The sequence below is a fragment of the Centruroides sculpturatus genome, unplaced genomic scaffold (assembly GCF_000671375.1).
Source record: "Centruroides sculpturatus isolate CEXI.00-Female unplaced genomic scaffold, Cexi_2.0 scaffold807, whole genome shotgun sequence".
Taxonomy (NCBI): Eukaryota; Metazoa; Arthropoda; class Arachnida; order Scorpiones; family Buthidae; genus Centruroides; species Centruroides sculpturatus.
The window spans coordinates 261,461-276,511 of record NW_019384926.1 but is presented as its reverse complement, the minus strand read 5'-3'; the positions used below and the strand labels follow the sequence as shown (position 1 = coordinate 276,511).

The 15,051-nt window shown below is 33.8% G+C and overlaps 1 protein-coding gene across 4 annotated transcripts in view; it reads right to left on the bottom strand.

Moving 5' to 3' along the window:
* Positions 1 to 15,051, bottom strand: part of LOC111631919 (kinesin-like protein KIF26B) — a 91,275-nt gene that overhangs the window by 16,976 nt on the left and 59,248 nt on the right. For all 4 annotated transcript variants that reach the window (XM_023376256.1, XM_023376255.1, XM_023376257.1 and 1 more), the window contains 2 exons: positions 7,943 to 8,120; positions 306 to 509 (listed from right to left, as the gene is read on the bottom strand). In XM_023376256.1, coding sequence (XP_023232024.1) covers positions 306 to 509; positions 7,943 to 8,120 — 382 coding nt within the window. The remainder of the gene's footprint in view (positions 1 to 305; positions 510 to 7,942; positions 8,121 to 15,051) is intronic.

The following is a 15,051-nucleotide window of genomic DNA, read 5'->3' as shown; positions in this document are numbered from 1 at the left end:
GGCAAGCTGTTCATGAATAATTTCTCTTGGCAGTAAACAAACTTACAAATGACTTCAGAGAGATAGTTCTCAACTTCTTTATAATCTCATTAATATTATTTGACGTCCATAAACATTAAAGACTCTTTCAAATTGACGTTTGTTTGATCTCTTCTAGCACAGGATAGTTGTATCCAAATCTAATAAACATTTTGACAAAGTTTGATGGAGACCTAAGAGGCTTAACTACCAGATTTACTTGTAAATGTTACATTATGCGTTAAACTATAGGGATTTACAGTTGTATATCTTATTGATTTACATACCTGAGTCTCGTCTGGAGAATAGATGGCATCGAAAGCAAATATCTTTGGTGCAGAAACTCCAACTCTTCTTTCTGCTGGAGTCGATAAGCCGCAAGACGAAGGATCATACACGATTATTTGCTTCTTCCTGCTGTCGATATTCAAAAATGTCGAACTAGTATCTGTAGCTGGTTTAGCAGGACAAACTCTAACCATTACTTTCACCTGATCATAAAATTTCAATAGTTGGTTTAATAGCAATACCTTGGAACAATATTTATCATTTTTTAAAATTTTCATTAAATTATTTATTAAATTAATATTTGATATTTATTAAAACCAATCAAAAACTTGCTGATTACAAAATGTTATAAATAAATATATATCAGTATATTATTAACCAAAAGAGACTTAATCATAAAGATAAATCGTATGATTTATCAAGAAAATATTGAGGAAATATCTTTCATTCTCAGAGCACTAAAAATAATTCTCTTATTAACGATTAAAAGAGGGAAATTCTTTAGTCGATGAAAAGAATTCCTTGATTTTTTTCATTTTTAAGCCAGCTTCTAAAATAATGAATAAGGAGAGTTTCCTCATTAATGAAGGAATCACGAAATGAAAGACGTTACCATAACAACCAAGAAATACAGGAATGAGAAATATTCCCTCATAAGGAAAATCAAGGAATGAGGGAAATTACTCCAATAATGTAATTCGTTTGAAGTTGGAAAATTGCTTATATAAGAAGCTATATAAAAGAAGGCAAATAATTCCCTCCTTAATAAGTATTTATGCTTTGGGAAGAAAGTATCATGGATCCTACGGTCCGAAGATAGTTTAGGATGGTGCTGTATCTCCCAAAGCGGTAGGTAATGTCACTTTAGATAAAAGTTGATGTAATTACATTCCAATCACTTAGAGAGACAAGGCAGCTCCTCTCATTGAATCTTCTCTCCCCACTAAATCTTCTGATGGAGGTATTATCCACATAGTTACCGCCCATAAGCAAAAAAGACGACCTTGATCATATCCTGCACTTGTACGCATCTAAGTAATAACCGTATTTCTTTATCTAGCAAACTTATAGCTATTGACCGGATCTGCGTGACTGCTACAGATCAATACAAAACCATTTAACTGGCCTTTCCCCTCAAGGCCCTGCGACCCGCTTACTGCCTTGGGCATCGATCTGAAGGGACCTGTGAAGAACGAGACTTGCATACTTATCACCCTGTCGTGTGCCATTGTAAGTTTCAGCTTCTTAGATGATTCAGTCTGATATATGCCAAAATAATCGTGTAAGGCTAATAATACTCGATGCAAGATTGAAACTGATTTATAAAGATAAATTTTGCTTTCGATTTTGTTGATTTCAACATAGAAGCTTTGTTAAGTTCTGTGTAATTAATTCCTAATAATTCCTCTAAAACGCGATTCCACCGAGCTTAGAATATTTCTGGAAAATTTTTATCAAAATCTTAAATGAATAACTCATCCATTCTACAAACTGCATAATTATTTTATCCACGTCAATTAAATCGGAGCAATTAGAATTGGAGAATTCGATGATAGAATTCTTAGACTATCTTAAAATGGTCTAGAATTCCTGTTTCAACTATTCCGTTGTATATGGCGTTTAACATCTCATTACAGGCAACACAGAAGAAAAGGATTCCAGACCAAATGAGAAAATACCTTCAAGTATCTGCATTGAATCAGCATCCGATATTTCACGTACAAATTCCACAGATTCTCATTACATTATGACATTACACCTAGCGAATACTAAATATTTGATGGTAGGAAAACGGAAAATGGCGACTGTGCAAATCCCAGCTTCCATCAATCTTTGCTTAAGTGCCAAGGGCTGGCTTTAGTCACAGGACAGTCATTACCACGTTGACCCTATAGAGGGACAGTGAATGAAACAGTTGTCAGTTAGATAACTATCCTAAGCTGGTCACGATTGCTTGGTCTTTGAAGAAACAATTCATTTTATGGCTTCTGCTTGCTACCTCATAAAAAGGACAGGTGGTCTTCCATTAGTCCTAATAATGGTGGGGAATGGGCTCATCTCTGTTTTGATTCGGACGCTTGATTGTTTGGGAATGTTGCTTTCCCTCTTCACGATCTCCCATGGCTGATAGAGGGGATTATTAACGCTGTTTTGTTCCGTTATCGCTGTGTTAACGGGAATGATAATGTCCACTCTAGTTTGATTAAGCCAGCAACGAGACTAGACAAACTCTTTTCGCTTCTTTACACAATTGGCGTACGGCACGGAATAAGCCAAATTTTTTGTTAATCATCAAATTTTATCGACATTATTTTAGAAGCGCCGCGAGTCTCTTAAAATAAAGACGATAGAAAAATCAATAAAAACTGATAAAGAAAATGTAAATGAAGACCCTTAAAATAAATTGCACTTTTTTCGCTATTCTGGGCGATTTATTTCGCTTTTACATTCTGCAATTCAACGAGCAAAGGAAGGCGTCTACGACGGAAGAAAATCTTATTACCTCGCCTAGAGGTAGGATTTTCTGGACATCGATCTCCGTTTCTAAACACAGCGGTCAGCAAAGAGATTACCGGAGAATTCTCCTTCTATATATTTTTACCCAAGTACCACATATTACCTTACATCTTCACCTTCTGATACAACCCACAGAAAAAACACCTTAGCCGTCGTTTACTGCCCTTCAATGGTATATTTTTCAATTTAAAATTTTATAATCTGATAAATTTCATTGCATTTATCTAACAATACGCTTTTTTAAATAAATAAAACCGTTTGAAGAAATAACAAATGTCCGGATACTTCACTGCACTACTCATAGTCTTGCGGAAGAACCATCTTTACAGGGGCATTCAAAATTCATCTGGATTTAAAACCCTAAAGAGAAACAGGTATTTATTTATGAAAGTAACTTCTATATCGGGAAAAAAACTATAATTTAAGAGACAGAACAAACACTCTACACTAAATCAATAAACAGAATGCCTTTCCTTCTGCTTTTCAAGATTTATTACACTTAGGAACAGATATTACTTTTACAAGCAAAGGGGATTACCTTTCAGCTAAGCTATTGGTACATATGTTATATTAAATTGGAAAGCTTGAGTTATGTATAAATCAATCTGAAGATTACTTCACTTCTGCTACTGTATTATTAATATGATGATCACTTATCCCTGATGGAGCATTTGCGAATCTCCAGAGTGTGCCAGACACTTGTTGGTCTAAGATTGAATGTTCGGCTAATTACATTTAAATCTCCCAGGCAAACAAACTTTAGAATTCCTCTAGCGTTTTCAGTGTCACACGTGGCTTTCTCTAACTATAACTTCAGGTACAATAATTACTTCAAAATAATTAGTAAGTCGTAAAATTTGAATATGTTTTTAATATTCAATTACTCCATAATGAGCTATGACACTAATGTGATTTGTTGGAATTTAATTAGCTAATACTTAATTATAATTAGCTAATTAAGTTCTATCAAATTAAAATCGTGCCTAAAAACAATGAGTTTAATATACATAACAATGTTATCCTTTGGGTAGTTCTAAAGTTTAGCGCAGTCATCGAGTGATTTATTGCATCTCTAGTTTCTCCGTCGTTTATACTATCGATAATATAATCCCAAATTTGCCGACTCGGCTAATTTTAGTCGACTTATCATGATTTGTCACGTGACTAATGGTTAACGTAGATATTTGGTAAATAAGAAAGTTTAATAAATCATGTTTTTAACGCGTGACTAATGAAATTTAGCATCGATGTTTGTCGAGAGACGAACGTCAAAAGTATCTCAATTTAGAAGAGGAAAATGCCTCCTTCCCGACCATAAAATCAAACTTCTTGACAAGAAAAACAGGATCGCTTGATAGTCTCACCTCCCCATCGTTGACAGATCATTTGTTCTTGTCACAAATACCATTCTATAACTCAGTTCACTACCCAGAAGCAAAAATCACTAAACAAACAATGATACCGGATCATTTATTTAAACTTATCTGTAACAGTGACAGGAGGTAGAAGATAGGTGTCTGGCTAGAATACCTTTTTACTTTCTAATCAGGTATGCATTTTATAAAGTGTTTGTCAAAGAAGCTAATTGAACCATCAGTTCTGGCATAATCTGTCATGTTTGTTTTTATAGTCAACCAAGAAGCAAGGAGGAAGAAAAAAAATGACAACTTTGCACACTTTGTTTTTAAAACACGACAGCAATCAGATAAAGAATTGACATTTTTATGAAACACTCTCAAAAGTTGCAAAAATTATCTCGCTTTTCAGAGGAAAAAACAACGAAAAAAATCAACTTTGTGCTTGTAAAATTACAGTTTACTATAATATTTATAACATAAATTCGATTCAGAAATTGATAAATAATTAAATCAAACGTGGAAAAAACAGAAATATATATATATAAAGGAAAAGAATAAAATCTTTCTAATATTTTTCGACTGAAAAAATCGGTAAAGAAACATGCCACATGCTGAGAAAACGGAATGTTGTGACAAAGGATTCTGTCAGCAAAAGCAGAAACAGAAAACAACAAAGTCTTCTCGGTCCACAAAAAAATACCAAGAAAGAATCGGGTATTGTGAAAACACTTATTTCTTCACGGATAAACAAACTGTGCAACTTTGAGGGAGAAGTAGTCCGCTTGTTCTTTGCAATTTATGAGACTCCTGTCGCGTTTCAAAATCGAATATTTGAATTTCTTCGCTTATTTTTCTCTTTTTATCTGCATAATATTACACGCAACAAATCTAAGTTTTATTCAAAATTAAATTAAAAAAATTAAATGTTTTCCTGTTTATGCGCTTCTCTACAATAAAAATAAAAGATTTTTAAAAAATCTTTGTTTTGTTTTCTGTTTTAAATTGAAATATTTTTATTCGTCTCTGTCGTTTATAAAAATTTTACGACGTAAAAAGTAAAAATAGAAGAATAAAAACCATCTCAATTTTTCAATAACGCTCTATTCTGTGGTTTTTTATTTATTTATTTATTACTTTAAATATTTAAGAAAATATAAAAGTAATGTTTTATAAAAAGAAAATATATCTCGCTTATGTTTACCTAAAGGAAAAAAACTGTTTAAATAAGCGATTTCCTCTCAATATTAATTTATTAATTTATCATTTTATAAGTGTAAAATTTCGGAATTTCGAAACTAAAACAGAGATGATTCTTCGTTAAATTCATATTAAAGAAAAAAAATCTAGACTTATAAAAATGTATAACTTTATAATCTTGAAAGCAAATGAAAAAAAAAGTAATAAAAGAGAGTTTTAATAATTCACAATTTAAACTTTAACTTTGTAAAATTTCGACTGGTAAAAATCGTTTTTATTTTATGATTCTTGAAGAAACTAATTTTCCTGGCTAAAACATTATAAATATTTAAATTTGATTTAATAATATTTTTAAAAAAAAGTATAGAAAATTTTTCAAACTTCGCTTGGACAGAATGTTTAAAAATACTTTCTCACGGGTGAAGATAGAGATGTAACGTGTACATTTGTGAATAAAAATCTCGATAAACACAGCATAAATTTTCTATTCGGTCAAGCAATTAAAATATTGAATTATTTCTCTTCGTTTCGGGGTCGAGTCGATATCTAGTAACTGAGTTGCCAGCATTGATTATGGTTCAGTAATTAACTGGCTGTCACCTGACTACACTTTGCTAAAAGTATTTAATTAAAAAGCCCTCTTGAGAAAGGAAATGAAATTTAAAGAGAATCAACGAATGAAGATCGGTTTGGTGGAAGAAGAAAGATTTTTTCTCCATCGTCTTTAACTGTTGATTAATAACCGCTAATAGATTAGATTAAACAGATTAGAGCGAGTTTTTTATTTCTAATTCGTCAGGATAATTTAGATCTTTAGCTGATTCATAAATCATGAGCTTTGCGTAAAATTATACTTAATATTCTTTTAATTGCAAAACGCATCAAGCCATTGCCAGATCGTAATCAAAATTCTCATTAAGGATCAGTCCGCAACGCGTTTTATAAAGTGAAATTTGTTAATGATGCCGTTTAAAAGAGTGCATTAATACGTTATAATAGTCCAGAACCCGATAGTCGGGGGTAAGACAAATATTTACACAAAACTCCATTTTGTCAGATTGCTACGCCGGAAGGTGTTCGGTAGAAGATGGTCTAACGCCTACTTTAACGTTTCTCACTTAACTACCATTAACAGGTCATCTGTTCGGCCAGAGATGTCACCAGACAGATGGCTGCAATCAGAACGGAGGCGAAAAAAGAAAAACACAAGCTGGCACTTAAAGCTTTCTTTCCATGTGGCCAGTACTGTAACGCATCTCGTTAGTTCTTATTGCGCGATTCGATAGAAGACGGACATTTTTCCGGAACGGACGGCGACGACGTCGGTGACAAACCACAGATAGATAGTCTTACTTTGCCAATCCTATCATAAAATCGCTTATGTAATTAATCATGGGGAGCTGACACGGGCTTTCTGTTAAATCCTTTCTGCTGGCTAGACTCGGTGACTCTGGCAAGGACTCAGCATGGGGTGACTGTGGTACCTAGTCGACGCCCTTGTATGGCTCGGATGTTGCATATATCTCCCTTAATGTCCCCTGTCATCGTTTTGTGGCAGTGCGCAAGATGGATTTCTCTATCCTTGTCTCTACAAAACGACTGCCTTAAGCTATGGGATGCACTTAATGCTCTTAGGTGCGAGGTTCGATACGTCGCTAATTGCAGATTCTTCTTTTTTTTAGATCTTTAAATCAATTCTTCGTTCTTTTATCAAACTTTCCACTTTGGGCAAAAGTCTCCTGGTAACTCCGTAATTTCGATAAAAAGCTTTTCTTCCCCGAGAATCTTTTAGATCTTTATATCTAACATGCAAATTTTGACATGGGTGTCCCCCTCTCTCGTGGCAATTTTCTTGGTATTTTAAACATTTTCTCTCGGCCGTCCCGAAACTGAATAAGTACGTCGGAAGGTAATGACAGATAATTTCGATAAACGTCCCCAGTAAGCTAGATATTAGCTTATTGATGGACATAATGCATATAACGACGTCCTCTTCTTTATTATCCACGTAATTATAAGTTCGTTCCGGACGGAGTCAAAAAGTTAAGCGGAGAGATCATAGTAAACCGTGTTCTTTTTAGACAGGACCCTATTACGTCTTGGCAACGATGAAAAATAGCGTTCAAACTTTACCTCAAGTCATTAATATCTCTGGCATTGCACACGTGACATCGACCACGTGCATAGTGTAAAGTTGATTAACGATTTTCTTAACGATTAATCTAAACGGTCGGGATATATGTCATAAAAGTTCCTCAGACACTTTGCTTAATCAACGCTGGGTGCAAGGTATGCATTGTATAGAACGGAATTCTCCGGGGAAATTCGCTACAAATACGCACCACCCTTGGATTTTTTTCCTTTATGTTTTGGCTCCGGTTATAAAAAAAAAAAAAAAAAACATTCGATGCTTAATGTTTTTAGAATTAATGTTAGAAATTTTTTCTTGAAAATTAAACTTTTCTAGTAGCTGGAAAGAAAAGAAAAACTTTTCTCCGAACAAAAACAGATCAAAAGAATTTTATAAGAGAAAAATTGCGGTTAGAAAAAGAGAATATCATCACCTTTCCGATGCCGACACTGTCCTTTCTGCCTCCAGTCCTGAAGAGACAAGGAGGTGCAGGTGGTGGAGTGGCCCTGATGACGTCGTAGAAATTAGTAATAAATGAAGTAACCTCGCCATCAATAGCAGTCTGATGACGTCTCCGCTTCTTCGATGATAGATTAAGCCTTTGAGCAGCTCTGAAAAAAAGAAGCAAGACGGATTTAGTCACATTTTTTTCCTTGTGTATTTAAGAGAATAAACCATAATTTGACTCAATGTGACCACGAATTAAGTATTTATTAGGTAAAATATTTAGATTTATAACTTGTTTTAGATTAATAATTCTTCAGGCGATAGTTTCCTGATGATAAAATATTAATAAATTTTAAATTCTAGACACCTCTTTAAGGAGTTTTGCATAATTCTGTTTACGGATGAAATTTAATTTATAATTAAGTTTCCACAATAAAAAAGTTTGAAGTTCTATAATGAAAAAGGAGTCTAAATTTATCATCTAAAGTCTATCGATTCTTTCCATCCGGCAGACAATTTCACTTATCAAAGTTTCACCGAAAGCTTTAAAGATAATAAGTATCTTCTTAAAATTTTTACAAGATACTCGTTACCTTTCGGAAATTTTCTTGGCTGGAAGGTTCCTTGGTTTAAGTTAGCTTTAAACTAACATTTCTTGCTACTAAAGTGAAAAGACCAACAAGGACAGAGGGTAGATAATAAAAAGGAAGAACTCCTGTCAACAAAATGGCGGTATCAAGAAAAGAGGCATTAAATCTACCTCCTCCTAATAAGGTAGGTAAACATTCTCCGGTAAAGAAGTAAATTAGGTAACTGACAGGTAAAAGTGAACCGCTTCTAACGCTTAGAACTACGTTTCTTCGCCAAACACATAGACCGGAATCAATAAGATTTTCCTTGGTATTCCAGGGCCGTTGCAGAAGGTGAAGATTGCATCCCTGCGGGTTTGGACCCAGCTGTCAATAGCAGTCGTGGAGACAATACCGTCTTTCTTGAACAGAACAGAAAGAACTTATTGATGGTTCCGTCTTAGAGAAAGTAAGGTGTGTTGCTACCTCCGGGATGTCTTGCCCTTACTTGTACATGATTAACACCATGGCGGTTGCGGTATTTTAATTAGTTTTCTTTTTTTAATTTTTAAAAATAATGAAACCTTCCAAAGCAAATGCAAAAGTAGCTCGCCGCTCAAAAAATGGCGGATAAGAAAAAAAGAAGGGCTTTATAGATTGCGTGTCTTTTATTCCGCTCGGATGTGCCGGGATTACCAACGTGCTGTTCGCGTTTGATAAGCATTCATTGCGGTATTCTAGCTACCTACTCCCTACTTAAAGGTAGAAAACATATCAAATAATAGAAGCGAAAAAATATTTTAAAACTGCTAATAATTAATTTGTTAAAAGCTGATTGTTTCCGGAATTTCCGTCATAAAAAAAATGGTTCAAATTTCGGCATTGTATGAAAGTTAAAAAGCCCGAAGCTGTCGACCAATCTTTACGTGATCCGATTGCATGATGCACAATGTAATTATGGAGATGTTTCTATTTGCAAGGATTTGTTAATTAAGTTTTACATTAATTACTTAGAATTGGCGAGCGTTATCCTTTGACAGCCATCTGATCCATCCGTTTGAATTTTTGTTTCTCTATCACTCTAGACGACCTTTCTCTTGCCCTTAATGATAGAAAATTTCCAAAGGTTTCGAATTTTCTATCAATGTAACAGATAGATACGTTTGCTCCAAGGCAATTTGGATACAATTTCAGTTTCTGAAACATGCAAACAAAGCGTAGAAATGAAGAATGGATCGGAACAATTTTTAAAATTTTGGTTCTTCAAGACTGAGAAAATCCGAAGAGCCATTAAATCTCTTTTAACTCACAAAAGAGGTTAGAAGTCGACTCACTAAATGAAAAAACCTGCGATTATCTGACGAAAAATAAACATAAACCGAGTTTAAGTCGATTTTTAAACCTAAATTAGCCCATTAAAACGAATTAATTTCACTCGGAAGTATCCAAAAGTTAATTAATTTTATTCAAAATACTAAAATTTAATAAATATCTCGTAAAATTTTGTGAAAGAACTTTTGAATTGCGTTAAATTTAAATGGAAGCTTGAAGTTTCCTTTCTTTCATGTAAACTTAAATATTACTAAATATATTAATAAATATCATTAAATTATCAAATCTTTTCCCATAAATTAAGATTAATAACAGCTTTTGTTGGTGATATATTTTTAAGCGTAATAGAACGGTTTTCAACCTTTTATCACTCGCGTATCCCTCGAGTCTTCTGTGTATAAACTTGTAGCACTAACCGATCTTTCTTGCATACTCCTGGGGGTACGCGTACCACCGATTGAAAGCTGCTGGCCTAATTGAAATAAGATATCGAGTCAAGAGAAGGAACTGTCAAGGAGTTTGTTAAAGTAGAAAGTGTGGTGCAAATCCCTTCTATCAGGCTAAATTTCATTGTTTATATATTTTTTTTTTGGTATATAAAAATTTCTACATTCACAGATACCTGTTTTGGCAATTTAACGACGTAATCTGGGTTAATGGATGTTTTCTACTGGAGAATTTCTTCTCATTTGAGATGTTTTTAGCTACACCTTGTAATTTCTGTTTAATTTTTTCTATCTGTGACCCACAGGAGCATTTTTCTCTTTTAGGATTAATCTTTCTTTCCTTTTTCTTTACTTTCTTCTTCAAATCCTCGTTTCTTGACAATAAAACAATTTTTTTCGAGATCAATTGTTTCGCTTAATTTCTTTTTTTTAAAGAGGATTGCGGAAGAAAAAATACATAGAGGAGAACCCCGGGAGATTAATTATATTTTTAAAAATTGCGTAAAATTTAAGAGAAATGGCAGGTAATACGACTTAATTAATTAGTTGCTAATTTTAAAAAGTTGCCATGAAAGATCGGTTTGTTTATTTTATCGCTGATGGCGAAGAAAAATAATTAGTCAAATTTTTCCCCTCTCTTGAATAAGAGCGGAGGAGCATTAAAAAGTAGCAAATTATAATTTATAATGAATTGTATTTAATATTTTGATGAATAATCGTGCGATTTTCCAACAGAATTTTAATTTTCATTCTTGTAATACATATAATAAATATTGACTATTAAACTTAATCTATTGTAAGATTATTGCCGTTTGAATCTATTTATTAGTAATCAAAAAACGAAGAGAAAGTCGAGACGGATTTTAAACATTAAAATTAGATGTAAAAGACATAAAATTTAGTGGAGCCAAAATTTTCGGATTCCTGTTAAATCTGAAGGGGAATGATGTGTGGAGGGATAATCAGGAGAGGGAGCAGTCGAGAGACAATGAGCGAGAGGTAGTTGACACGCTGTCTCGAGTTGTAGCGGCAGCAGATGTGGTCTGGAGGTAGAACCTAGCCTCAGTCCTCAAGCCACTTCTGTCAAACTGAGTAACAGCTGTGCCTGGACATCGATCCAGCCGAGTGCAGAACCCTGTAACTCTCTTAGGACTAACACTCCTTGCTGCCCGCTTCTCTGACATTCTGATGCTTTGATATTTCTCTGCCAGACAAATAAGTGCTCTTTTGCTAGCCTGTAATTTCTTTTTTTCTTCTTCTTCCTGCTAAATAAGAAACACTTACGGCTAAAAGGAGTCTTTTTCGGAAATAATGAAGCTATGTACACCGCAAAACAATCCATTTATCTGATAACAAAGATCATTTAATCCAAGAAAGATTCAATTTACTAACGAAACTCGGTTCAAACTTTGTAATATAGATTTTAAATAGTTCATTAACTGCATAATTTGATACGTAAGTTCGTCATGTTCATTAACATTTGCAACTGTCAAAATTATTAATTTTATTCGTCACGTTGTCGTTGCTTTCGAGATGATTTAATTTGAACGTATCCGTTTTCCCGGAGTAACGACGGTAAAAAGATTATAAAAATTAATTAGATACGGATATAGGCTATTACAAAATCGTTTAGTTACAAATAATATTAAATTTCTGACGATTTTCCGTCCAAGTAAGATGTGGAAATTAAAGCAATTCGATATAGGCGAAGCCAGGAGTGAGACGAAGGGGATGCATAACAGCTTACAAGCGAGCATTATTAAAGTCCAATATCCAGACAAGCTCCCTACTAGCTGCTGCTTGATTAATGAGTTCAGCCCTTAAACGTCACCTTGACACGAGCTTTACAGAAGTCATTGGCAGGGTTAAAGTACATGCCAAGAACAAGACCAATCAGTGCTTCTTAATTGAGCTATTTGTAGCAATTCCCTCGGGGGAAAAAACTTTAAATTTTAACAGGTTGCTATAATCTGATAGGGAACAACTCTGGCGGATAGATTCCGGTAAGTAGTGGAGTGGATTGATGTGTAACGTGGCAGAAAGCAGACTTATATATCAAAAAAGCCTCTCGGTTGCGACAGGGAAGTAGACTAATGCCAAACACGAATATCGGAAAGCGTCAAAACTTCGTATTTCTGCTGAATATTAAGATCTTTTTTTATTGTTTCGTGTTTATAGTTTTTCTTTTAACAGAATTGTAATGCCCGTCATGGTTCTGGGACGATATTACATTCAGGATGTTCTTATTAGATAGTCGGGCAGTACTGTCCAAATAGAAAGTCTTCGTGTCTCCGGGGAACGAAGAAAGAGCAAATAAGACTGTAGAAAGTCAGAGAAAGACAAGAAAAGTTCGTTGTCGAGAGATAAGCTGGCGAATAGCCTGGGGCCATCCTTCTACATCTTTGAGGTATGGAAGTCTGTAAATATGAGACTTTTATCTATCGAGAATCTTGTTCCATTTTAAGAACATTTGTTCTTTCCACGTGTATTTTGTTTTAGGTAGAGTATTTTCCTCGTAAAACACCTCTTCTATATATATATGTATAAGCTCGTCTCGAATTGAACCTAAGAATGAAATTTGCGTGATAAATGAGATTTGCGTTTCCTCGGTTTGAACCAAATTCTAATTATTAATTCGATATTAAATATTTACGATGGAATCGTGTAAAATACCATCGGTATAGCCTTTTCGAGTCGTCTGAAATAAAATTCCAACAGGAGATCACCTAAATATTTATAATAAAGTGTAAACGATTTCAACAGTTATTCGAATTTCTTCCACGTCAAGATTTAAGAGGATTAAGTTTAGCAAGAGATGATGAGGCTCATTTTCCAGAAAATTGATCATTTCTCGAGCGAGCAGCGCTTCAATTTCGTGCAGAAACTTGAATTTTTTTCATATAAGTTACTGTAAAAATATTCATAAGGAGCATTTAAGCTGTCAATTTAAACGCTTCGACGTCTACTATATCTCGTGTAAGAGACGAGACCATCTATAATATTTCAATAACTTTTACTAGTGAAAACTGGAATATTTTAATTTTTGGTATTTAGTCGATAAAGAAAATAAAGCTTTCAATCATTTCTGATAGCTTTCATCTAGATACGATCGACTGTTCACAATAAGGAAATTGAATAGCGCACTAGAACACCTTGTATATATTTTTATACCGTGTAATTTTTTACTTAATAGCAATCAATCAACTTGATGCAGCATGAACGAGAATGGTTCCGCATGATTTTTTCAATATTGACCGCACCTTGCTCATCATCTAAATGGAACCAGGGATTTTTCTGCTAACTTTTATCGCATCTAATCACCGGAAACGGTAGCAAAGTTTGTCTTCTAATATTAGGATAATCGCTTCTGCTTATCTTATCCCTAAACCCGTCCTGCGTTGCAGAAGAAGTAGGGAAAGAATCGTTTTTCTTTAAAACTTTCAACAAACACTTCATAATCCAGGTACAGAAATAAGTTAGATTAGATCATGTATCCTGGGGGACTACTTTTCTTTTACGTGGTCGGTCACGTGACCGGGTCAAAAAGGGGGAATAGCGGAGAAAAGTGAGATGCGCTCTACTGGAGGGAATCAAATCACTGCAGATCGGGTAGAAAAGGAAATTAGCTGTGCATCGATTGGAAATTGTTTTAGGGTGAAGATACGGTTAAAAGATTCCTCGCAATGGTATCTTATTGAACGAAATGCAAAAAAACTGAAGAAGGAGGGAAAAAAATCATGGCAAAAATGCTGATGAGAGTTCTCAAATTCTGTTCAAACTCGATTCTGTTTCCGATACAAATCACAAACTTTTATAATTAAACTTTGTCAAAATTCTTTCAAATTTATGCTTCTAAATCCACTTAGTTTAATTTTATCTTCTAAATTAGTCTCATTTTCTAAGTTTTTATATAATTTGCTAGTCATATTTCATCATGGGAATTTTTTTAGATCTGATGGGAAAAACTTCTAGTTAATTCTCTCCTTTAAAAAATAAACAAGTCAAGCTTTATTTGTGGAAAAGGAACAGTTCTAAGTTATTACTTCACTCTAACTTTATCAATTTTTGAACAATTTTAAAGCTAAAGTAGAATTTTTCATTTATTAATTTCGAAAAACTTCTGCAAAAATCTATATTAGATAAATAAATAAAGACACCGAGTAAAATTTTTTCAAAATAATATTGAATTTACAAGCTTTTAGAACGTAAATAATCAAACATTTTCTATCATTTTAATAACTTTTAATACAAAAAAATACCTTCTATTATTTGAATTTGTGAGGAAAAAGAGTGCCTCATAATCTAAGAATATGCGACCCAAACAAGATCACCAAAATTATTTAAATCCATGATGTCGTCTATTGGTCGATTCTAAATATTGAATTCAAAAGGAAAACATCTCGTATATTCCGGAAAAGAAGGAGAAAAAAGATCAGAGATTCGTTCAAGTCCGAAAAAGAATTTATGGATAGAATTTCTCAAAATATTAAATATCTGGAAAAATAGAATTGGATCCAATATCGAGTTATATGCACCAGCTTCACTTCTACAGTTCGATGAGTACAGACAGAACATTGCAAGCAGCATCCTTCTAATTCCTTTCGGATCCTTCGGGGATTAAAGAGAATCATCCTCATGCATTTAATGTGATAAGATGAGAGGAATTCGCTCCAGATCCATTTTGTTCTCATCTATAAATTATTTATTGTAAAAATTATTTCGATTTTTATGTAAGTATATGACCACAT